The sequence below is a fragment of the Cupressus sempervirens genome, chromosome 10 (assembly GCF_028749045.1).
Source record: "Cupressus sempervirens isolate cs-2001-9-10 chromosome 10, ASM2874904v1, whole genome shotgun sequence".
Taxonomy (NCBI): domain Eukaryota; kingdom Viridiplantae; phylum Streptophyta; class Pinopsida; order Cupressales; family Cupressaceae; genus Cupressus; species Cupressus sempervirens.
In genome coordinates, this window is record NC_143127.1 from 390,871,754 (window position 1) to 390,896,885 (window position 25,132).

Here is a 25,132-nt window from a genome sequence, read left to right on the forward strand (position 1 = left end):
GAGTTGACAAGTCTCTAATCAACTATCGAGCAGCATTGGCAAACATTTATATAGATCTATCGAAGACACATATTTGGGTTACTGGATGAACATAAGTAATTCACCTCCCATACTAGTAAACATGTTAATCAATCTCCATGTCACTATTTTCTGAAGGGGATGCAAATAAGGAAGGGGTATGCCTTGTGAACTGGTGTGTCTATCTAAGGAGAGGCATCTTTGAAAAGATAAATCGTGTTTAGGTAGTTTCAAGCATCAACTAGAAAAGGGAAGATCGTGTTTAGGTAGTTTCAAGCATCAACTAGAAAAGGGAAGATAAGAAGGGAAAATTTGTGGCCAACAATTGACAATCTCTTTTGGATACCAAGGATAATCTACGTACAAATAATAATATATATCACGAACTCTCAAATTATTATAGAGAAGGAAAAACATTTTCTACAAAGATCAAAGCACAGTATTTTTTGATATCACTATATCACGAAGCCTAAATGGGGAAAAATCGCTGGAAACATTAATATTTATTATAGCCCATTCCTTAGCAAATAAAATAATTTAAATCAGAATGAAATATTGATAAGATTACATATACGTATACCAATCATCACAAGCAAAGTTCTTAGATGATCCAATATAATTGTATTGATCGATGGGTGGAACTGAGCCAGAAATATGATTTAAATGCTTGCAAAAAATAACTCAACAATGACTAAGCAAAGAAGAAGAGGCAATGACAACTACTCATGGTCATTTCAAATGCATATATCAGATTTTTTACATGTAAATGTACACCTACAGCCAAGAATCATATTAACAAACACTTGGCATGAAATAACACTCAAATTAATTCTGAACATTTAATGAACCTGGGAATGATCGCTGGCAGCAAATATCCATTGCTACTAGTGAATGAATCGCAACTGCTATAAGGAAGGATCACAGCTAGAAAGGACATGCTGCTTCTCCAAGGGACACATGGCCAACATATATATAATTGCAGCTTTTGAACCTGTTGCTAAACCAAGGTGCCACTGCATAAACAGATCGGAGCTCATGCCCAAGTCACAAACATTTAATATATGAACATGGCTCTATGAGAATGAGTCACTGTATCAACAACCTGTGAAAACTCCCACTTTAAATCGCTACTGTAAAGATGTAAATCACAGCATTAATTAGATCTCTGTGGTGCTGAAGACAATAGTCACAACTTGCATTGTCCTCCTATAATGCACAAATTGCTGGCAAGGATTCTAGTTCTGAGTGCTCACGAACACCATGAGGGTTAGGAATCCTGACCTGGAAATGTCCTTAAAGTTTGGGGTTAGAATTGGGGTAGCTTTGCACTTAGAATATTATAATTAAGCTTATTATCATTTGGTTCCAACATCCCTTTTGCAGGTATCGGTTGTCTCAGGCTAACATTAGTAGTGGGACATTACAGCCCTGATGCCTTTTCATTATGCATGCTCTGAATTGCCCTTATGATCTCTTCTAGAGATTGGTTTAATCAATTGCTCTGCATCACCTTCAGTCACCTTATTTAGGAATAATGACTTTGATTTTATTCCTAGATTCCATCATTCCCAAGCCCTTATCTTCAGTGGTGACGATTTGGAATAGTATGATGCAAAGGCATGCAGGATGTCCTCCTGTGATTTAATGATGTTCCCAACTTCACATAGATACTTAATCTTCTCCTTGGCCTCCTTTTGTTTGAGGATTTGGAAGAAATATCTTGAACCTTTCTCACCATGGTTAAGCCACTGGATCCTTGCCCTAGTGTTAGCACCTTGAATCTTGATATGCTGCAGTTTCCTCAGTGCATCTCTAAAATCAGCTAGGGAATACAAAAGCCCCCAACTTGGAGGGGTCATCTCGAATAGTCTTATCAGCTAGGCGTAAGTTATTATGCAAATTGGGCTCCAATATCATGTTGTCCTTCGCTGTCTTCTTCCCAACTAATTGAAACATGTTCTTCCAACTATTAATGCATCGCACCCATTTATTGGTGGCCCTAGAGTGTTTTACCATCTCCATATTGAATAGTCTACAACAATTCTAACATACTTATCTTTAACAAATTAAGGTTAAGTGCAAAACTCTCAAACCTTTTCTCAACACTTCTCTCATCATCCAAAACAAAAATGGAAGTGATAATTGGATGATGATCAGACAACATAGAAGGATGACCTTTACGCTATCTCCATTAGCATCTTTTTAAACCGAGAGGATTCCTTATTGATATATATCTAGTCCAATCTGTGTTGAAGTATCTAGGATCGTTTGCTGCAAATGCAATAACACTGCTATTGTATTGGTGTGTTCCAAATGCAGATTTGAAGACTTATAAATATGAGAGGAGACATGCCTCATTAAGAGACATGTCTCTTTGGTTAATCATCATTAGATAATAATAATATATTAACAATAATATAAATAACCATATATATATATATACACACACACACACACACATATAATATATTATATATATAAGAATATTTGTCTAAATGATTATTTACCATCAACAATGTATCTCATGATCGAATCAATCCTTTTGAAGCTACAAACTTAACAGTCTATTGTAAATTCTTTGTCCCCTGCTGAAAGTTGGAGTAGGTGTATTGAATTCCATTATGTGAGGACTTTTTCCCACCCAAGGGGTCAAGCAACTTGTGCTTATTGATCATCTTGTACCAAAAGAATTATTCACCACCTTTTTGGTCGAACTTCAACCCACCAACCTTATCTTGGGGTCGCTTTGTCCTGTTAAAATCCCCTTCCATGATCCAAGGGATATTCTTAAGCTGAAATAACCGTCTACACAAATCTGTCCGCTTCTTGTGATCAATAGGAGCATAGATATGACAAATGCCAAATTTGACCCCATTGTATTTCAAAGTAATCCAAATTGCTCTATAGCATTGAGAACATCCCCATTTAGCAATGTATTTGGGCCCAACTAAGATAGTAGTGCCACCTTTGCCCTTAAGATGCTTTGTGAAAAAGTACCTTGCATCTTTCTAGATGCATTTTAAATTGATGTCAAGGGTGAATCAAATAGCCCTGATCTCCCGAAGCAAAAGAGAATTAATGTTTTTTTGCAACATTAGAAATATTTTAATAACATATTTCCTCTTTGGGGATTCCAAAACCTTGACATTCCAAGATGAAAGTTTAAAATGCATGAGAAACCTTATGAGTTAGTATTCATGGGTTACAATAGTTGCTAGTGAATCACCACTCTTAATGGTTCTTAGTGTTAATTTAAGAGATAAATTGAGAATACACAAAATAGAGACAAGAGATAGGATATATCGTGGTTCACCACAACTGTGGCTATGTCCACACTGAGAGCAAAGCAAATATATTATTCAGTCATTGCAACTTAACATACACAGGACTTTGCCCATATATTTATACGAAGAGACAAATAAGAAGAATGTGAAATGAACAGCCATGATAGTTGGACTTCACATTCAACAATCTCCCACTTGAAGTTCAACTCATGCTACAACCTCATATTTGAATATCCTCCCAACTTAAACTCTGCTTTTTTTTACCAAATCTAATGGTAAGAAAGTTGCCAAAAGACAATCTCCATAGCCGGAATAGCAACCGCAACTAATTGTTAGTCACATCCAACTAACCATACAACATTAGTAGATTAAAGTGTTATATGAGGACTCGCACCCCCCTCCCGAACCTTGGAGTACCTGTCCTTGAGACATCCCCGCATCGGGTACTCGCGTACCCAAGTACCCCACCTCCGCCATTTCACAACCATGTTGCCGTTGGAATGAGCACTTGGATTTCTATTTGAATTTTGATTTTTTAATGTTACTATTGGGTATGCAATATGTTACTATGTTGAATGTTGAATGGTTCTAGTTCATGTTGCAATTTTGATATGTTTAGGTATTTTAATTTGGTATGTTCTACTGAAACATCATTTCATAACAAGCATTTCAAGGTCTATATGTATATTATACAACACCCCTCCTTGCTCCTTCCTTCCCTTGGTGCCGTCCCCTTGCCGTCCCGAACACAAGGCCCATTTTCCCTCCTTCGGGAAACTTGTCTTGACGCCCCCTGTCCCAACGTACCCCAGTACTGGTGTTACATCGGTAGATTTATAACCACATAACCAACCCACACAATAACCCACCAAATATACCATCTTCCCACAAGACACACCAAAAAAGCCAATGATGTGCAAAAAACTTGAAGACCATTATAGAGAAATTTAAATTGCATGAGCAATGTCAACTATAAGTTGACTCAATCTACCAATCAGCACATAGAAGGCATGGCATTAACTTGAGATGATCTGCGAACCGCAACCAACTTGTTGCAAAAATGACATCTTCCAAGTCCTCGTGAAAATACCATGTATTGTTGTTAAAAACCAATGAAGTATAACAACAATAGATGACCTCAAAAATACTCTTGGAAGGAACACCAACGCAAATCATAACTCATCCTTCTACCAACGCCATCAAGTGCCCAGCCATGTCAAGTATGATCTCTTGTACCTCCCCATATGAGAGCATTTACAACACCCAAACACCATGAATGAAAGCTCCTATAAACAAGAAGATCAAACTGCAAACATCAACCATCTCCTAAATGCATAAGGAGATAAATCTGCCGAACAGACCAAGCATGGGGAGTGAAAATGCTCCTCTAGGATACACCAAGTCTCAATGACTCTTCTCCAAGAACAATCTCCACTAGGTCCATAATGAACTCGCATCCATCCATAGGTGTAGGCTCCTCGGACTTCATGCTGAAACTTCTAAAGAGAAATCGTCTCAACAAATGTTCTCTAAACCAAGAGAACTGCAGCCTCACCCAAGCCTCTTAGTTTTCAAGAGCACCTCCATGGTCAATCCGCCAAAGTACCTGATACCAAGAGCACTAAACAAGATCAATTATCAAACTCCCACTGCATGTCTGCATAACCTGGGAGAACCTTATGACAACTTGATCTCCACAAACCAACACTAATGCTCAAAGCAGCAAAACCTGTCAAGAGAACCTCTATCATGCCAACGCTCTAAATAGCTCACCATGGCACAATAACAATCATCTCCAATCGTATGGAGGGAACCATCTCATGACAGTAAATTTTTATTTTTTTGCTAAAACTCCCACTGCACTATGACAGTGATTTTCTTCTTCTTCATGGTATCAAAAAACAAATAAAAAATGATACCAAATATCATATATACTGAAACTGCAATTTCTCCATAATCTAGAGAAATAAAAAAACAACATCCGCCAACAAACTTTGAGGAACTCCTCTTGAAACACTTTCTTCCTCTGTTATAGATATATGTCTTGCGATCTCTTTCTGGTTATTCTCGTCTACGAGGTTACCCTTCATTTTCTTCTGACTATCTGAGGTCATCTTCTAGACTTTCTTGCAGAAAAAAAACTCCTCTGCTGATTCTTCATTCATGAGCCTCCAATCCAAGAGTAAAATTTTTTTTTTAATCAAATTGAGATTTAATTGAGACCAATTCTACAATGAATGAGACATTCTTCTAATTCAAATACATGAATAGGAGATTCGAGAGCACATGAACTCAGAAGATTCATTTGGATTTGAATTCAATAAATCTTCCAGCAACCCATTAGATGCGTGAGTCGTTCAACCATTCTTACACTAAAAGTATCATCTTTTACAGCCCACTAATGAACAGAGTCTTCAACAAATACCTTTGAATTTCCCTTCAGGAACTCCAACCGCATAGGGCTCAATCACCAGCATTTTTCCTTGCTTGGAATTTTCTCAAATTCTACCTTCGGAGGTCAGACATTGTTTTAAATTTATTTTTCCACAGTTCACTTTCCACAATGACAAGGCATATGCCGTATGCAGGGAATTGCATTAGTTTAATGCTCGCCTCAGCATTGTAATGAAAACTGCAACTTCCTCTTCACCTTATCCATTATGTGCGTGCACCTCAATCAAAGCAGGCTAACTTCATTTCCATCATCAGGAATTCAATTAAATTGTTTTCTGACATGAAACGTTGAAACAAATGGTAGACATTGATATCCAAACCCATAAGTTTAATCTTCTGCAACACACTACCCTTTTTGTTTTTCTTTTCTTTGCAGTCTTCTTTAATAGGCTACTTCTTCTCTTGGCTTTTATAGTCTACTCTGCTCTCTCAGATCTTAAACGCTTTGATACCAATTGTTAATTTAAGAGATAAACTGAGAATACACAAAATAGAGACAAGAGACTGGATATATCATGGTTCACCACAACTGTGGCTACGTCCACACTGAGAGCAGAGCAAATATATTATTCAATCATGGCAGCTTAACATACAGGACTTTGCCCTTATATTTATACATTAGTCTTCAAGAGAAGACGAAGAGACAAATAAGAAGAATGTGAAATGAACAGCCATGACAGTTGGACTTCACATCCAACACTTAGTTTGGTCTTGAACCTTTAAGAACCATATATGTTACAACAATTGCTACTGAATTACCACTTGTAGAAGTCATTAGACCATTATTGCCTAAAATGGACAAAAAGTCTAAGATGGGCCGTGGAGATGTGATTGTTAAGGACTCAATTATACGAGTAAGGCAGTGATACTAACAATAGGAGTACGGTGCTTACATTTATAAATCTTGGTAAGGTGGTGCTATGCAATAGCATGTGACTGTTAGTCACATGAACCGGAGGTACACAGCTAGTTAGGGAGGTCATACTCATAGAGTGGAGTCTAGAGGGTGTGCTAACTAAGATTGTTGTAGGTTCTAAACACCAAAGACTTAGATGGCAATGATAAGACTAGATCCTATTTTTGCTCCGCTTGTGTAGGGTTGACCAACTTTGGAAAGGAAGTTGTATAGGACACCAATTGTCAATGGATGGGAGGTAAAGCTTTTGATGATGCTCCTCATTCATGAAGAGATTAAAGACACAAATTACCACAAAGGATCAAAGCTCAGTTACTCTCCTCTCTTTGAGGTTTTTGTTATCCCTTGCCAGTAATTAGTTAATTATGTTATTCAGTTTTATTTTATATGAACTAGTTATAGAATGTTAGATGTCCTCTTGTCACGTGAATGCAAATTCTTTATAAATATTGAATTTCATTTTATTTTGAAGGTAGTTAATTCAGTTATTGGAAAGGTTTCATGTTCTTCTGAAAGGAGGTAATTTCTTTCTGTTTAAAGTTAATTAAATGAAAATTTAATTCTGCGGAATTCTTGGTAAATGTGTAGAATTTATTTAGTTTTAGTTTTTGCATGTTACATTTCAAGTTATCACTTGAATAATAAATTGGATCATCGCATACGCAGCCAAACAAAGACACAGCAATATTCATATTCAAGATCACTATAATAATTGTGATTCTTTGGCTTCATAAGGCTGCAAATATATCAAATCAGTTTGGATATTTCTTACAAGTCAAAACAACTAAGTGTTTGACACTTGAGGGATCCATATATTCGAGATCAACATACGTTCTCAGACTTAGATCACCATAAAACGATCCCTTTATAATTGCAGATTTATATCTATTATATCTGCTATTACCTTGCACATTTTGTCTAAAGCATTGTGGATATAGGGTTTATATAGTTGATATTTGTTGATCAAAGATAATCTCCAGATATTTGTTGATCAAAGATAATCTCCATCATACCATAATCAACTTTAGAATCTTATTAGACTAATTGTTTGGCAATATAATCCTTGCATATTAGTCTCCATTAATGGCAAGGCAGCTTACATTTGCATAGATCAATCTTTCCACTGTCCAATTCTAAAATTTTAGGATATTGATATTATACCAATGCTCTACTGCCTGTTGGGGATAGGGGGACGAGTCTTCTGGATGGGGGGACAAAGGGCCTCAGTTTAAGGATGGCAGGGGCACAGAGTACTTGAAATGCTAGTTATGAAAAGATGTATAAGAAGTAAAATAGAAAAATTGCAAATACTAGACACTTGAACATTGACTACCAATAGAATTAAAGAATATTCAATAAAATTTTAATTTGACAAATGAAGTCGTCAAATCAGTGAATGGAAGATTTCATTATATCAAAAATATCATAAAGATGATTACAATGAGTAGCGTGATATCAAAACAAGTAAAAATAATCAAAATGTAGTGAAGGGAGGCCTCTAATCATCCCTATGGGCAAACTCCTCATCACTGGAACTCAATAAGATGGGTATAAAAACATCAACTTAATTCAACACGATTTCAACCATCAATTTCTTATATTTGTTTTTAAATTCAAAAGTGGGGGTTTGGGGGGCAGAATTCCCCAGTGGGGTTGATGGACAGCACTCCTTGTGGGGTCGTGGGGCAATGCCCTCAGTGCCAAGCACATTTTGCCTCTTGCATGGCTTTTGGATTCTTCAATTTTGAAACATTTTTCTCCCAAAATTGACGTGTTTGAACTCCCTCGGGAATGCAACAATTTTAATGTTGTTTGTTGTTGTCTGTCGCTGCGTAACACAGATGTTCTCGGAATAGTTGAGGGAAGCATGGGCGCCCCCACAGTGTTCTGAGGATGCCATGCCGTCCCTGCATTCCAGTGGTAGCTGGGTGGTGCTTGGGCGGTTGTGAGGGGATGCCCTATCTCCATCCCGGGAACGTAGGGGTCCAGGGGCCGGGACACATTCCCCTGCGTCACTGTATTATACACATTGGCAAATCATTTTAAAAACATACATTTGTAGCAAATAGAAGATCTAAATAGAAAGAAGTCTCTTCCAATTCAAGAAATTAGACAAAACCCTAAGAAATCTCATAAGGGGACATTACAGTTTGCTTTCTTGGTTGTTGATCATTTCCGATATGGAATGATCTTTTGTAATCTGTTATTCAAGGAGTCTTTTACTCCTTTGTTTAATATCGAGTATTTCAATCATTTTAAAACTAGCTTTGACATTGGGAAAGAACATGATATTTTGTAGTGTTTTTACTTGCCCTCAGCTCTGGTGTCTGTTTGGATACTCAGAAGTTGAACTAAGTGGGCTATCTTCCAGTTTTTGTTGCTTGTGAATATGTACAGGCATGTGCAAACACTACTCTGAGACCAATAACCTAGATCCTAGGTGGTCTGGCAGGCAATCCTATCTTAGTGAAAGATGATTATAGAATAGGCAAAGTAAAACCAAAGACATTGTATGTTGAATGGGTGGATGAATTTAAGCAATAATGAGCTACTTCTATTCAAGTCAAACATAAATAGTTACAATGGATGTTACAAATAGCAAGGCCGAGAATGATAATTCTTGTGACCAGAAAGGGATAACATGTCAAATTGGTTTGCCTAGTCTAGTCTCTGATGTCAGATTTGATGAATTGCATGACTATATGCACGACATAGTTACAACAGGTTAAAAAGCAATTTTATATGATAGTTCATATCCCATTAACCATTCTTGGACCTTTCAGTTACTGATTGCTGGATTGCTAATGGTTGATGATCCAGTTCCATGGTTTACAAATGAAATGTTTGATAGATGCCATATGTGTGAGGTGACTATGGAGGCAACTGCCAGGTTGTTTATGTAGAGCTGCTGATAGATGGATGATGACATGTGATCTTGTAGATTCTTGTATGGTAGTAGGAGGTGTTGCAGGGACCTGTGTGCTGGTGCAGAGAGCTGTTTGAGCTTGCCCATAGGCATACAGAGTTACAGTCATCTGTGCATGCTTACTTGAGGCATGTGTGGCTGTGTTCTAAATCAATTTTACTGGATGTTGATCTTAATCTAAGCTTTCCAATATATTACAGTTTCAAATTATGAGAATCACTGGAGTAGTTACAGGCTTGATGGAGTGTCCTAGTGTTTTTTTTGAGATGTATAGCATATCTTTGTTTCTTCTCAAGGTAACACTTGTCATGTGATCTTTTACATTCTCGAGGAAAATTACTTCACTTTCTATTTTCTAGTCTTTTTGTTTCGCGCTATGCAAAGTTATAAAAGAGGTCACACCCAAATGTAGAAATCAGCGTGTTGTAACTTTGTACATCTTCTAAGAGATTGGTACATTTTGTAAGAAAATCTCTTCATTACAGTTTTCCGTATATTGCAAATTTACAATATAATGCTTTGAGTGTGTTTTTGCAAATCCTTAGTTCTGTACATTCTTTCTTTGGGTCTATTTTTTGTTGTAAACACATTTGGTACTTGTCCATTGGATCACCAATTAAAATTCTAAACTAGTCTTCAAAAAATTCTAAAACTTCTCTGCATTTTAGGTTGTGTGTTAAAATGATAATACAATTACTTAAGGCAATCATTTTAAATGAATATACATGATAGGTCTACGAGCTTCGGAAACAGGGAATGGCCCTCCGGTTTTTGCCTGATCCTCATCAAGTGAAGAATGCTCTCGAGGTATGTTTAGCTGAGCCTCATCTTAAGAAATGAGGATTGAAAATATGATTAGAACTTGCTAAAAGAAGACGAGTGAAGCTTTTCATTTTTATTTGCTTGCTCCTGTGGTATTTTATAAAAAACAATGAAGAGGAATTGACTAATTTGTTCTTGGTCTTATGATCTGAAGTTGTATTGGTTAGAGAAGAATGAGATTAAGAATTTCACAAGACAGATAGTTTGGAATTCTTGTGATATGGTAAAAATGACGAAAAGTAATTGAATAATCTGTTTCTGGTATTTATGATCTGAAATGGTATTGGTAAAGAGAAGAATGAAGTTAAAGAAATATCATGAAGAATCCCTGCAGTATGATAAAAAATTGTTCATTGGAATTGGATAATTTTGCTTGGTATTTAAGATCTGAAATGGTATTGTCTAAGAGACAAATGACATTAAAGAACATCGTGAGGTAAATAATTTGGAGTTCCTGGTAATTTTAAAAGATCTCTTTCCTCAAAGGATAGATTGTAGTTAGCAACACTGAGTACTGATATTTTGAACTCAAAGATATGAAAGATTGCGTCAACAGCAGAGGTTGCAGGTGTGATTTATTACCTTGATTCCATAAATACTGCTTTAGTTAAAATGGCGACATGCCTATATAAGTTATTGAAACAATTGGTTATGTGTCTTACCTTTTGGTAGGCTAAGGGCCGAGTTTTAGCAAAGCTAGATTTAAAACATCATGCTTGAAAGTCATTGGTATTCTGAACCTGTTGCAAAAACTGGAGATTAAATTAGTTATCTGATTTATACAGTAAAATGCTGCAAATTCATTGATCATGAAAATCCCTTTTCTTATTACACAAAAGAACGCAAATATCCTGCAATTTGAAAGTAAAAATGATTTACTTTTTTTCATCATTGCATATAATAGTTTGTGAATCAACTTTCAAGGCATTTTGAGAGGGATTTTCTTAAGGATTCCTAAGGTGATTTCTGAGGCTAGATTATTGCATGCAGCATTCTTGTACGAGTTACATCTTTCAATTTATGTTAATGCTAGTCTTATTGGCATGCTACAGAAAATTATGTTTATATGGCACAAGTAAGCATATTATTTCTTGGTCTGGTCTGATTTCCATTTTCTTGACAACATGCAAAGCCATTTTGTTCGTGGTTTTAGAATATGTTACCAAATATTAAATTAATGAAGTGCCAAATGGTCAACCAGGTAATGCAATGGATGTGTGGTGAGTGGTGGGTCACTAGTTTGTGGGAGTTTGTCATATGCAAATTTATGAGGATTACAAGTGGAGACTTGGAGATCTCAAAATTCATAGGCCAAGTTTAATGAAAGGCTCTTTAGTATCCATGTAAGCCTGGAGAGTTATGTCTTCATGCATGCATTTATGGATAAAAATTCCTTAGCATGGTCTCTTTATTTGTTTGAAGCTTAGTTGTTGATAAAAACTAATGTGGCATGGGTACATGTACCAAGAACGAAGAGAACCAAAGAGGAAGATCACTATTCCAGCAGCAAGATGTTTGAGACAGATATTGAATGCCATGTTTTGTAAGAACCCTATGAGAAAGGTTGATTACCAAAGAGGAAGATCGCTATTACAGCAGCAAATATTGAATGCCAAGTTTTGAAAGCACCCTATGAGAAAGGTTAGGGAAGAATTTGCAAAGAAACAATGGTCTATGGTGTAGTTTGAAAATACTTACTCAGCAGCCCAAAAATTTGCTAATAGCAGAAAACATGGCCAAAAAAAGAAAAGCATAATTACAGTAAATTGGAAAATTAACACATTAAGAGAACAAAAAATACTTGTTTTCTTATTAGTTTTTCATAATTCCTTAGCATGCTCTCTTGTTTTAGCATATATTGTCGATAAATATTAAAAACTGACATGGCATGAGAATGTATACCAAGACTGAAGGGAACTGAAGGGGTAGATCACAATTGCAGCAGAAAGATGTTAGAGACAAGAATCTTGAATGCCAATTATTCTAAGCACCCTATGGGAAAGATAGATTGGTGAAGGTTAGTGAAAAATCTGGGAAGAACCAATACTCTGTGGTATAGTTTGAAAATGCAGATTCAGCAGGCCAAAAATATGCTATAGCAGAAAACCTGGCGAAAAGAAAATGTGTGGTTATAACACATTAGAGGACATAAAATACTGTTTTGAGTATTATTTTGTCATAATTCCTTAACATGTATCTTGTTTTAGTGTGTATTTTTGATAAAATTTAATGTGTCATGAGAACATATACCAAGACTGAAGAACCAAAGTGGAAGATCACTCTTGCAGCAGCAAGATGTTCTAGACAAAGATATTGAATGCCAAGTTTTGTAAGCACCCCACGGAGAAAGGTAGATAGTCTGTGGCATAGTTTGAAAACACAGACTCAGCAGCCCAAATATTTGCTATAGCAGAAAACCTGGCAAAAAAAGAAAAGCATAATTATACACAAAAAAAAGAAAATTACCCATTAGAAAAACTCAAAATGCTAGTTTGGTTGTTATTTTTGCATAATTCTAGTGTTACATATTTTAGATGACCCTTAAACTCTTAGATTTTGAATTTTCAAAGTCAACAGTACATTGTATTTCAATAGATATTTTAAATAATAATTGTATAACAGCATGAGCATTATAACTTTTTACATATGAGAATATGGCAGAAGCCCTCTTCCCTCAATCTACATAGCCCTCTTCCCTCAATCTACATAGCCCTCTTCCCTCTTTTAACGTAACTTCAGTTTTTGGGCCTCAAACCTAAGGTAAGTGGTATCAAAATGATGATTAATTTTTTATATCAAAAAATGTCTTCATTCTCTTCCAATACATTATTAAACTCTGTTACTTCTTTCTCCAATTTAACAATATCTTCATTAGTAAGTATGACACCACTATTTTCTTTAAAGTCCAATTATCAAAGGATCGATGTCATCCAAATTAATGGCATCATAAGAACCTTCCATCTTTTTGGTTCAATGGTTGAGGTTGCACCAAACGAAGACAAGGTCATTGAGGTTCTATTAAGTCAAACTATTTATCTTTTTTATTGGATACTATAAAAAAGGCTCCAAATACCTTCACACTTAGAAGCACCATGCGGTTTTTGACAAAACATGGGTGTTTAGACTCAGACGATTTGGTATACCAACTCCATAACTCTATCACTACAAATCTACTTCTAACACAAGTAAAAAACAATAGAGGTTCTTCAAAATTTTCAAGTTACTAGTTTCTACTTTTAGTAGTGAACTAAAAAGTAAAAGTTTGTTTGTTTACTTGGCTATTGTCTTTCCTCCCTTGAATTACTTGAGTAAAAGAGCCTCCCTTCTACACCCATATAAAACCCTAGGTCAAGATATTGTCCCTAATCTCATTATATGGGACTGTCTTATCAATATATAAAACAACGCCTACAATGACCTCGTTAAATGTATTCTAGAAGAATATTTCCTACTTATGCACTCCTCAATCTTGATGATGGATCATGGAGCATGATCGGAAACATCGATGCTAACAGATCATTACTAGAACATGGGTTAGGCAGTAGGTTGAGGCATGCAACATCAATTGGTGGAGTTAGTTTGACGATTTGTGATCAATGATGCACCAAAGGGTCTCATTTTATATAGTTTTGTTTACACCATAGTAATGACAAAAATACATGGCTTTGTAGGGGTCACCCTTTGGCATGACATCCTCATCCACCAAATGAAGAACCTTGACCAAAGGTTTTGCCACCTATAATCTTGAAAACAAATTTTAAATTATTACAAAATTAACCAAAAAAATAACAAATAGACAAATTTTTATTAAATTTATGTTTATATTTATTACTTACATTTACTCCTTCGCATTTTTGATGAACTTATCAAATATCGTTCTTCATGGTCTCCCTTTGGAATTTTTGGCATATAGAGTCTCCATCCAAGTGCAAGACAAACCTTTTCTTGAGAGATGGAGTTATAACAACAATGCTCTATAAAGATCTGTTAATGGATGTATGAGGGCTAATCCTAAGAAAAGGTGTAGGAAAGAGGTGCAGTGGACTGCTCCACATAAAGGATGGGTCAAGGTTAACTTCAATGGAGTGGCTAAGAAGAATCTAGGACAATCAGGTGTGGGATGTGTGGTAAGGGATTTCAATGGTAATATTATTTCCATTGAAAAGAAAACATTAGTAGTGAACAATAACATAGCGGAAGTATAACTGGCCTTGATGGGGATTGAGTTGGCACAAAGGCTTCATGGAGAAATCTGCATTTGGAGGGTGATTACCAAATAATACTAAACACTGTTGCGGCTGGAAAATCGTACATGTGGAGGCTACAAAAGGTTGTGATCAAGATCATAAAAAAAACCAAGTTCTTTTCAAAATTTCAAAATCTCTCATGTCTATTGAGAGGGAAATTCACTTGCTGATTCACTCTCCAAATTGGCAAGTGACATGGTGACAACATAAAAGTTGGAGGATAGTGACATTAAGGTGGTTGAGGTGAAGTGATGTGATGGGACAAATTGAGTTGGTATTTGCATTGAAGGATGAAGATGGACAAGGCATAATTAATATAATGGAAGGTGGCACAAGCAAAATTTATTTGTGTTGCCTTCACATATTTCTCAGAGGGTGCATTCAATGCAGTCTACATGGTACCCAATATACATTCTTTTTTTTTTTTTGGAAAAAGAGGGGGTAAAAATTTATTCAACCAAAATCAAAGTACAAAGCAAAGGCACACAGCCCACAAAAACAATACATATTCATGTCACCCAATATCAGTTGCTCAACAATCCCCCTAAACTCAGCAGGTAACTCCTCCCTTCTACTAATATCCCAGCCATCCCCGTTCTTTGAAGCCCACTTGGCCAAACAATCAGCCACTCTATTCCATTCTCTAGGGATATGACGAAAGGAGACAGAGTCTAAGGAATTACAAAGACTTAAAGTCTGTCTGACCAAAGCAGCAAATTGCTAACTAACATTCTCCAAGCTTTGACTATTCAATATGTCCACATCATTCTGAGAATCAGACTCACAGATGATCTTCTTCCAGCCTAAAGAGCAACCCCTCTCAACTGCAGTCTTAATAGCAAGGGCCTCCATTAGGTTATTAGAGTATCGACCTTTGTAGGTAGAGAAGAGAAAAACCATACCACCATCATTATCTCTACCTATGCCTCCAATACCAGCATGACCAGGATTCCCACGAGATGAACCATCCGTATTAATCTTCGAAGTCCCAGCCGGGGGGGGGGAGTCCACCTCCCATCTCGACAAACCCTTTGCTTGCCATGGCGAGGTCTTTTTCCAAGGGTGTCACCACGTCTGCTCTCTCCCAAATTCAAATTTTGCACAATAGCAAAATCACTAGGATCAATACTATCAGATATATCACACTTTGTAGAGATGGTCTCCTGAATCCTACTCAGAATAATTCTCCATAGATGCAAACTTTCTAACTTGGAGTCACAGAAAATTTTGCGGTTTTGCTCCAGCCAAAGGTTCCATAGAATGAGAGACGGCTCAACCATCCAAGCAACCCGCAAAAAAGAAGTCTTCGCTAGAGGTCTGCCCAAAAAGTCAATTAAAGAGGACGTATGAGCACAACCCTCTCGCCAAGCCTCCCAACATCTGTGCCATATCTCTCTCGAATAAGGGCAACAAAAAAACAAGTGAGAAGTACATTTCTCATTCTTCGAATAGAGGAAACAGATAGAAGGTCCCTGAAAACCTCGTTTGCGAAGATTCTCCCAAGTGAGGCATTTGTTCTAAGCCAACAACCATAAGAAAAAATTACATTTCGGCCAAGAGAGGTTAAACCAAACCTTCTTCCACTAGTTCACCTCATTTGGACCATGCAGGTTCTTGTCAAGCATAGAATAACCTTGAACCATAGTAAACTTTCCTTTTGGGCTAGGACTCCAGGCCAAGACATTCCGCTCACAGATAGAGTTGCAAAACCTACTTTCCAAAGTTTTAGTGAGAACAACATGGTCCTCATCAGAGCCATCCACTGGCCACTCCTGAGGGTCCTTCCAACAAGTCACCTCCACTTGGCCCAAACGCTTGACCATCTTAAAGTGCTCCACTGTAACCCATCTAGCGTTAGTAAAAATGTGGCAAAGAGTCTGAAGCTGGGGAAAGCTAGAAAGAATGGGAGGATGGCCATCCCAAGAGTCTTGCCAAAACAGGGCATTAGAACCACTGTTACAAATCTAGAAGAGGCCCACCTTGATAAGTTGAGCGCCCTTCTTAAAAGTGTCCCAAATACAAGAACCTTTACCCGCTAGAGTAAGTCTTGGAATATCAAGATAGTCAGCACCCGAAAAATACTTGTGGACAAGAATCTTGGCCCAATCCTGATCCTGACATTTACACCATCTTTAGTACAGCTTGGTAGCCAAAGCCGTGACAACAAGAGCCATCGACCTAAAACCAAGGCCCTTGGCATGCTTCGGCCTACACACAGAATCCCACTTAACGAGGCTCCATTTCGAGGAAAGAAGGCTGCCAGACCAAAGGAATTGCCTAGATAAAGCATCAAAATCCCTCACAAAGTTGGAAGGGGGAACCATAACGCATCATCTATAAATTGGGAGGGACTGCACCACAGTCTTAAGGAGAACCACTCTCCCAGCTGAAGATAACCATTTGTAAGTCCAGTGACTAACCTTACTCTGGAATTTATCCAAAATCCCTTGCAAGTAATCTCTTCGCTGAGAACCCAAGACTAAAGGAACCCCAAGGTACATGAAAGGAAGAGATCCGATTTGAAATCTAAAAATTCTTGCAATCCTGTTTTGAATAAGATGAGGAGTGTTAAAGAAATAAATAGATGACTTATCATCATTAATATGTTGCCTTTCAAATAGGTATCCAAAGCTTGCCTGAAATTCACTGCCTCACTGATTCTAGCCATGCCCATTAACCCAGTGTCATCCACGAACTGTAGATGAGAGTAAGAGGGAAGATTAATATTCCAGCTCCAACCTTGGATAAGACCTTGCCTCACCTGTGAGTTTAAAAATCTGCCAAGACCCTTTGCCATGATGATGAATAAATAGGGAGATAAAGGATCCCCTTGCTGAAGTCCCTAAGAAGCCCCAAACAAATCAGACGGTTCCCCATTAATGAGAACTGAGAAGGAGGAAGAGGTCACACAGCTTAGAACCCAATTCACCCACTCCTCATCAAAATCAAAAGCCAAAAGAATTTTCTATAAGAACTCCCAGCTCACCCGATCATAAGCTTTAGCCATGTCGAGTTTAATAAACATAGCTTTCTCCTTGGATGTCGACATAGAGTGGATTGCCTCCATTGCTATCACAACCCCATCCAAAATCCATCTACCTTCAACAAAACCACCCTGTTCAACAGAGATCAAAGAACCAAGAAGTGGCTTGAGTCTCTCAGTGACTAGTTTGGTAATAATCTTATAGACAATATTACATAACGCTATAGGCCTGAATTGGTTCAACCTATTAGCCTCTTCCTTCTTAGGTATAAGAGCCAAGAAAGTAGAATTCAAAGACTTCAGCATCTGTTTATTTCAATGAGATTCCTAAACCACTTCAAGGAGATCAAACTTTATTATTTCCCAGAACTCTTGGAAAAATTCAATCGAAAAGCCATCTGGACCAGGTGCCTTGCCTTTTTTCATATTAAAAACAACTTTCTCTAGCTCTGGTAATAGGACAGGGCTTAACAGGGCCTCATTCATCTTAGCAAAAACCAAGTGGGGAATACAGTCCAAAATGGCACGCTCCTCAGTCTCAGCAGGAAGGGCTTCCCTAGTAAAAAGATTAGAAAAGTAATTGATAGCGTCCCTAGAGATTTCTCCACAGGATGAGATCCGGTCATCATTAGATGAGACAAGAGAGGAGATAGAATTACCTTATCTCCGAGCCTTCACCGAGTTGTGGAAGAATGCAGTTTTCTTATCCCCTTCCTGTAACCAATCAACATGAGATTTCTGCTTCCAGAAAATCTCCTCTCGAAGCTCCCATTCCTCCAATTCCTTTAGAGCCGAGATCTTAGCTTTACTCAAATTAGATGTCATCCCTTGATCTCTAATTTGACAGGTAATAATATCCAGCTTGGTCTGAGTAGCTACCTTCTGAGCATGGAGATTCCCAAAATGATGTTTATTCCATCTCTTAAGCCTGTACTTCACATGTTGGAGCCTCTTACTGAAAGTGTACATAGCCGTTCCATGGGCAGGCTTCCCTTCATACCACCAATCCACCATAAGGTCAGGTAAAGACAGGTCTCTGAGCCACATCAACTGAAATTTGAAGGAGGGCCGTTTGGTGACACTGTATGAGGTGATGGAAAGCTTAATGGGCTAGTGGTCAGAGCCCCTCTAGTCTAGAATTTCAGAATTGGTGATCCACCTGTTGTTCATCCAATAGCAAAAAACCAAAAATTTGTCAAGCCTTTCTGAGATAGCCTCTCCCCCACATCTCCGATTATTCCATGTAAAGACACCATTAGATGTCTTCACATCAATGAGATTCAAAGAGCCAGTCATATCCCTGAGCAAATTTGAAGACGGGTCTAGCCTAGCTAGCCCACCCCATTTTTCCTCCAAACTAGTGACAACATTAAAGTCCCTAGCCATAATCCATGGGAGAAAAGGGTCCAGGGACCGAATGAATTTGATATAAGCCCATAAATGTGATTTACCTAAAAAATCAGTAGGAGCATACATATTGGATAAGAGACACCTTTCTCTAGTTTCAAAGCTAGAAGCAACCAAAGAGATGGAGAACTGACTGGAGATCCACCATAAGGGGGAAACTTTTCTAGGGTCCCAGAAGCAAGCCACCCCTCCCGAACTGTTCAAGGCACCTACTCCTTGCCAAGAGCCTTGAGGCCAAATCCGTGAGGCACAGTTAGCCAATCCCTCCATTGAAAGCTTAGTTTCCTGAATAAAGATGACATCAGGAGACTGAGACTCAATTAATTTGCAAACAACCTTTTGTTTCGGGATGCTGTTCAACCCCTTACATTCCATGACAACACAATCATTTATGGAGGTGAGAGCAATGAGAATCAATGGGTTTCACAGACCCAGACTCAACCAAATTTTCACCCATTATCTTCACCTTCTCTCGATTAGTCTTCCTACCACTCTTTGACAGTTTATCCAAATACCCCTTTTTGAAGGATTTCTGTTGTATGCCTAAGACAAGAGGAGCCTTATTACCTTTTGTAGAATCTGGTGTCCCCTTGGGCTTATTGGGGATAGGAGTCGCCAAGACAGGACCCATCAAGCCTTGTGATTCACCAATATCTCCAATGTCCTGCACTAGAGGAGGCAAATCAATATCTAGCTGCCCAGCCTATTGTTCCCCTGTAGATAGAATCTGATCCTCACTCTGTATATCCCCAACTTGAATCTCTTACTGCCCTTTGGCCTCAGAAAGAAGCTCAACTGGTGTACCTTCCTCTTGGGCCAAATCTCCAAGAACCTCAAACCTGTTAAAGATGTCATCAGTTCGCTTGTTCCTCTAGGTTCTCTTCTTTCCTTTACCTTTGTTATGAGACTTGACTTGAGTAAATCCCTCACTATCAACAGGTCCCATAAATAAAGTAGCCTTCCCCTTGTCCTCCCCACGGGGTCCAGGAGTAGCGAAGGTGGGGGACTTGTTCCTAGGACAGTTGCGATATAAATGCCCATATTCATGGCAAATTTTGCATCTGAATGGTAGGGTCTTGTAATCTAGCTGTTGGATCCAAGAAGATGATCCCATGCAAATTTCCATAGAATCTGGCAACGGATTATTTAAATCAACTTCTACACAAATACGGGCAAAAGAAATTACCTTACGATCTTGCGTTTGTGTAGCTGAACCCACAAGTTTCCTAAGAAGTAGCGAGATAGAATATATTCTTTCCAGAATTCCAAGGCAGCCTCAGACTCATAAGGAGATTTCCTCAGCAGAGTTAAAGCTCATATGCTAGGGCTTGATGAAAAGCCCCACCTGATTAAAGAAGTAAGGGCCCCCTTCAAGTGCCTTATTCCTGTCTATTATGCTTGGAAAGATGAACATAAAGTAGTTATTGGCTGCTAATAGAATCTCCATATCTCCTTCTAGGTTCCACATCCGGTGAGCCCAGGATTCCAGTATAGGCAAGGAAAGGCGAAGATCCAAAAACTTACAAATAAGGGCATGATTGCTCTAGTATTCAACATCCTTTGAGACTTGCTTAGGTTGTATAACCAAAATTGGCCAATCCTCGGCTCTCTGCAAACATCCATTCACTTTCTTTAATCGAAACACCTCTTTTGGAGAGGATTCGCCATCCCTCGATTGAGGCTTACCATTCAGATCCTTGATATTGACATGCAATGAAGATGAAGGCTCCCCCATCACCACATCACCAATGGGAAGTTGGGAGGAGGGTATACCTTGATCCTCCATTTAGAACCAAACCGAACCGAGACTCAGCAAAAGTGAGGAGGGAATGGGGCATAGGCCCCACCAACTCAACCCACCATAGCCCCCACCAAAAACGAATCACAACAATGTTTAAATCGTGCAAAAATTCGCCATAGGCTGGAGAAACTCGGCCACCCTATCCAGCGGCGTCGGCCAAGCCAGAAAACTGCAGATCAGCGAACAAACGACCACCGATTCTCCCAGTCTCAGGCCAAAATGTTGCAGGGGCTAGGGCACGAAGGCCCTAGCGGAAGCTAGAATTTTGCACACATGCCATCAGACATATTTCCCCAGAAAGTTTATGAATCATTCTTGTTTTGCATTCCCAAAATCATTTTATGGGTAATGAAAACGGTTGAGTTTGGAGAGTGAAGGGAGAATAATGAGAATGGAAGAAAATTTTGCATTTGGAGCAATGATGCAGCGAATGGCCTTCAAACGGTCTCTTACAAAAGAGTAGATGAGGGATATTTTTGCCCCAACCCACCTGTTTATCAACATTGTGTGGGCTCTTTTAGGGGTGCAAGATGCAATTACATATTTAAGATGGAGAAGCAATTCAAATGTGGCCTCACTCTTCTCTATCTAGGGTTTGCATTTTGGTTCCAAGAAAGAGGTGAAGCACATTGTGGAGAGAGGTGTAACGTTGGAGTGAGTGGTCCTCAACCATCTTGAATTTTGTAGTGTCAGGGATTTGTGGCATACCAAGAAGACTGGTTGGGGTTTCCTGGATTCTGTTGCTATATGCACTTCTCTCTTCCATCAAATTTTGGAGGGTATCTTGGCATGGAGGCAAGACACAAGAAGAGCATGGGCCTTGTTGGTGGATTGTGTATGATTGGGAGCTCGAGTTGGTGGCAAGAATTCCAAGTAGCTAGATGAATCTTGGACTATTTTAACTGCAGTTGACGGGTGCTTGGAAAGAGATGGAGCGATAAAGACAGGAGAGGCAAAGAGCTAGATAGGGTCGCGACTGTGGAGGAGCCAATGGAGCAAGGGGAAGACAATGCAATACAGGTGGGTGAGGAAGAGCTCGGAGGTTTGGCTGGGCAGCTCATAGAAATTGTCACTAGCATTGTGTTGTGTCACTTGTGGTGCTGTCTTTATGGTGGACAAGGTTGCTGGGGTTTTTCTTGCTCACGTGGGGACATGTGGTGTTGCTGGTATGGAAGTTGGTGAGTCATCGGGTGGAGGTGTATGGAAATTGGTGGTTCATCATCCACCTCATCGTTGTCCCACCCTTTTCCCTAAATAATGTTTGTGTTTGGTCACGTGTTTGTGGTGTCCAGTCTGTAGATAGGTGTTGGTTGTTCGAACAATAGAAATTTTGTTGTGATACATCAGATGTAGGTTCTCTGGTTGGATGTAAAAGGGTAATTTTGTATAGTTTACCTACCTATTGGTTGTATAGGGTCATTGTGTATGTTACTAGGTGGTCGAATTTTTGGCATTGTCGGTTATGCAGTGTAAATTTTGGGTGGAACAGAAAACATCACATCTCAATTGTAATGTTCATTACTATATAATAATAATAAAAATAATCTTTTACGGATTTTAAAAAAAAAAAACAATAATTGATAAAGTGATCAAGTTGGTGGTAAGTTGTACCACTCTCTCTCACACAAGCTCCTAGCCATTTGTGTGATCTCTCATCAAACAAAGAACCCAACTATGGTTATTGATACATTTGGTAGCTTGTTTAGCATCATTATGAATGCAATATATTACTTATCTTCAACCATATTTCTGAATCATCCAAGATACATTTGGTAACTTGTTTAGCATCATTATGAATGCAATATATTACTTATCTTCAACCATATTTCTGAATCATCCAATCTTTTCAATATTCTTTATCATCAAATCTACGCAATGTGTTGCTCAAGGAGTCGAATAAATGGTAGGATTCCTTTAAATGGCAAGTCTCTCTTTGGGTATATATGCTATACTAGTTATCATACCCTGCTTGGCATGAGGGTTTTATACCCCAGATTGCAGGAGGGTTGACTGAGTTTTAGATCTGTTTAATAGCTGAATTAAATTAATGTTTATATGCTTTAGGCGTGACATAGTTTTAGAGGAAAACTAATTAAATGAATTTCAATTCTTTGCCTAGCTGACCAGCTTACAAACATATAAGGTCAGCGATCACTGTTAATATATGTATGCCAGTGATTTTAATGCTATACATTTATTGTGAAGAAGCAGAGGCTGATATAATTTTTGATGAGGCCGACTTTTCCTTATGTTGTGCCTTGATGAGTTTAAAACTGAAAATAAATTGAAAATTGTTTGAAGGCTGACTCCTAGAATGCTGTCACCATCTTTTAGAGAATTAAAATAAATTTGAGTTATGAAAGAGGCCAACAATGACATCTTTAGAATAGAAGCTTCCTTATGGAGAGCTATATGAGTGAATATAAAAGACAGATGAATGACAGAAAAGAGGGTTATGATTGAGACCACATTTAGAATTAGAACAATATCTCCATAATACCATGTTTATTATTATTTTAGTGGTCAATTTTGTAATTCTTGGGAATATTATAGATTTTTTTCAGTTATTGGAATGTTTCTAATAATTATGACTGTTTCATAATAGAAACAACATCTTTGTAATCTATAAATGAGCGTCTTGCTTATTCTTTAATTAATAATTTATCGAATATTCTACCAATTACTTGTGTAATATGGTATTAGAGTGGGATTTAAAACAAATTCTCTAAGAAATATATTTTTTCATTTCTAAATCTTTTCCTTTCAATTTTTTATTAAGGATTTTTTTTCAAAAGAATTCCTAGGAATTGTGTGGGTCTGTTCTAGGGAATTTTTTTTCCCAACCGCGTTTGTTCTGCTTAAGGTTTCTTTTAGCAGTTGTTTTTTTGGGGTTTTCTGAATCACGATTTGTAGTGTTTGGACCATCTCTTTGGTTGTTTTTTATACGACAAATTTCTTTTCTAAATCCAGCACGTCTTTGGCTCAAACAACCTCTCTCATTGTCATTTTTTTCCCTTTTCTCAGGTGACTACTACTTTGAAGCCTGTGTGACCTGCCTCTTGTCCACAAGGGCTCTCTCAGTGTTTGAATTTCTGCAACAAAACCTCTCACCAGCCTGCCTTTTTTCCCAGAATTGACCATTGACCTTGGATTTTGTGGCTTCATTCTGCTGTTGGGAGTTTGTATTTCTACAATTCTATGATCATTTTCTAACAGTTACAGATTCTTCTTTAGCTGCCTAGAGTTTTACAAACCCTTTGCATTTCTTCTGCACCCAACATTTTGTTTTTGTGAAGATACTTCTACATTTTATTCCAGCCTGCCCTAAGTTTTCTGCTCGAATCTTTCTGACAATAATTTTTTCCGGGTTCTTCGAGAGCTTATCTAGGTTGGTTGCAGAATTTTGTCTTTCAAATTTTTTGCCTTGGAATCTTTGCCCAGCGATGTGCCCACCAATCTGTTGTTCAGTCTCAAAATCAGTGTCTGTTCTTTGCATCAGTCATTCAAAATGTGATTTTTACGTATTTGTAAAGAGCCTTGCTGGCTTATGCTGGTATACTGCTTTTTGCTTCCGAAAAGTTCACAATTTTGTGTTTTTTTTTTAAATTTATGTTTTTTTGGTTTTTTCCAGAATTGAAATGATAACATTTCATAGAAACTAAATGCAATTACAAACTTGCACACTAAACTTTATTTAATCCCAAATATTTAAATGATGCATATTTCAGAAATCTTAAAGAACCTGGCAACGATAGAATGCTATCGTTGATCAATAGCAGCAACCAGATTCTGATCCAATGTTGACGCGGGTGCTTGAAGTGGCCCCAAATTAATCAAATTCACTCCCTCCCATAGAAACATGGCCTGTATATGTAAATCGCAGTTCTGTTATAATTTTCAATGCTGCCAAATTGAGTCAATGGGTACCCCACGTGGCTGTCACAAACTCAATCAAATTCGGCCCTTAAGAATCAGAACTTCTGGCTGTTCAAATACTCAACAATTAGCAGCGAATATGTTCAATCTTCAGCATGAATTGATCCTATAAACCCCAGTTCAAATCGCAGCCATATACTATCAAGAAAAACACAATTTATTGGCATAAGGATAGCCAACTCAAAGTGTAACCTCCACCGAAAAGAACTCACAATTCTTTCAGTAACCAATCTCTCAAACCCTTCAAACTTGCAAATTCACCAAAATATAAACTGTCCTCAAGAATGCATGAAATGAAATCCAAATATAATTTTCAATTTCGATTTGTCTTCATCTCT

The 25,132-nt window shown here is 37.9% G+C and overlaps 1 protein-coding gene across 2 annotated transcripts in view; it reads left to right on the forward strand.

Moving 5' to 3' along the window:
* The window catches only part of TIC22-III (Tic22-like family protein), a 167,130-nt gene that overhangs the window by 17,146 nt on the left and 124,852 nt on the right, over positions 1-25,132 (forward strand). The window contains exon 3 of one of the 2 annotated variants that reach the window (XM_089804366.1): positions 10,331-10,405. The exons of the other annotated variant lie outside the window; for it this stretch is intronic. Coding sequence (XP_089660492.1) covers positions 10,331-10,405 — 75 coding nt within the window. The remainder of the gene's footprint in view (positions 1-10,330; positions 10,406-25,132) is intronic. 2 annotated transcript variants of the gene reach the window in all.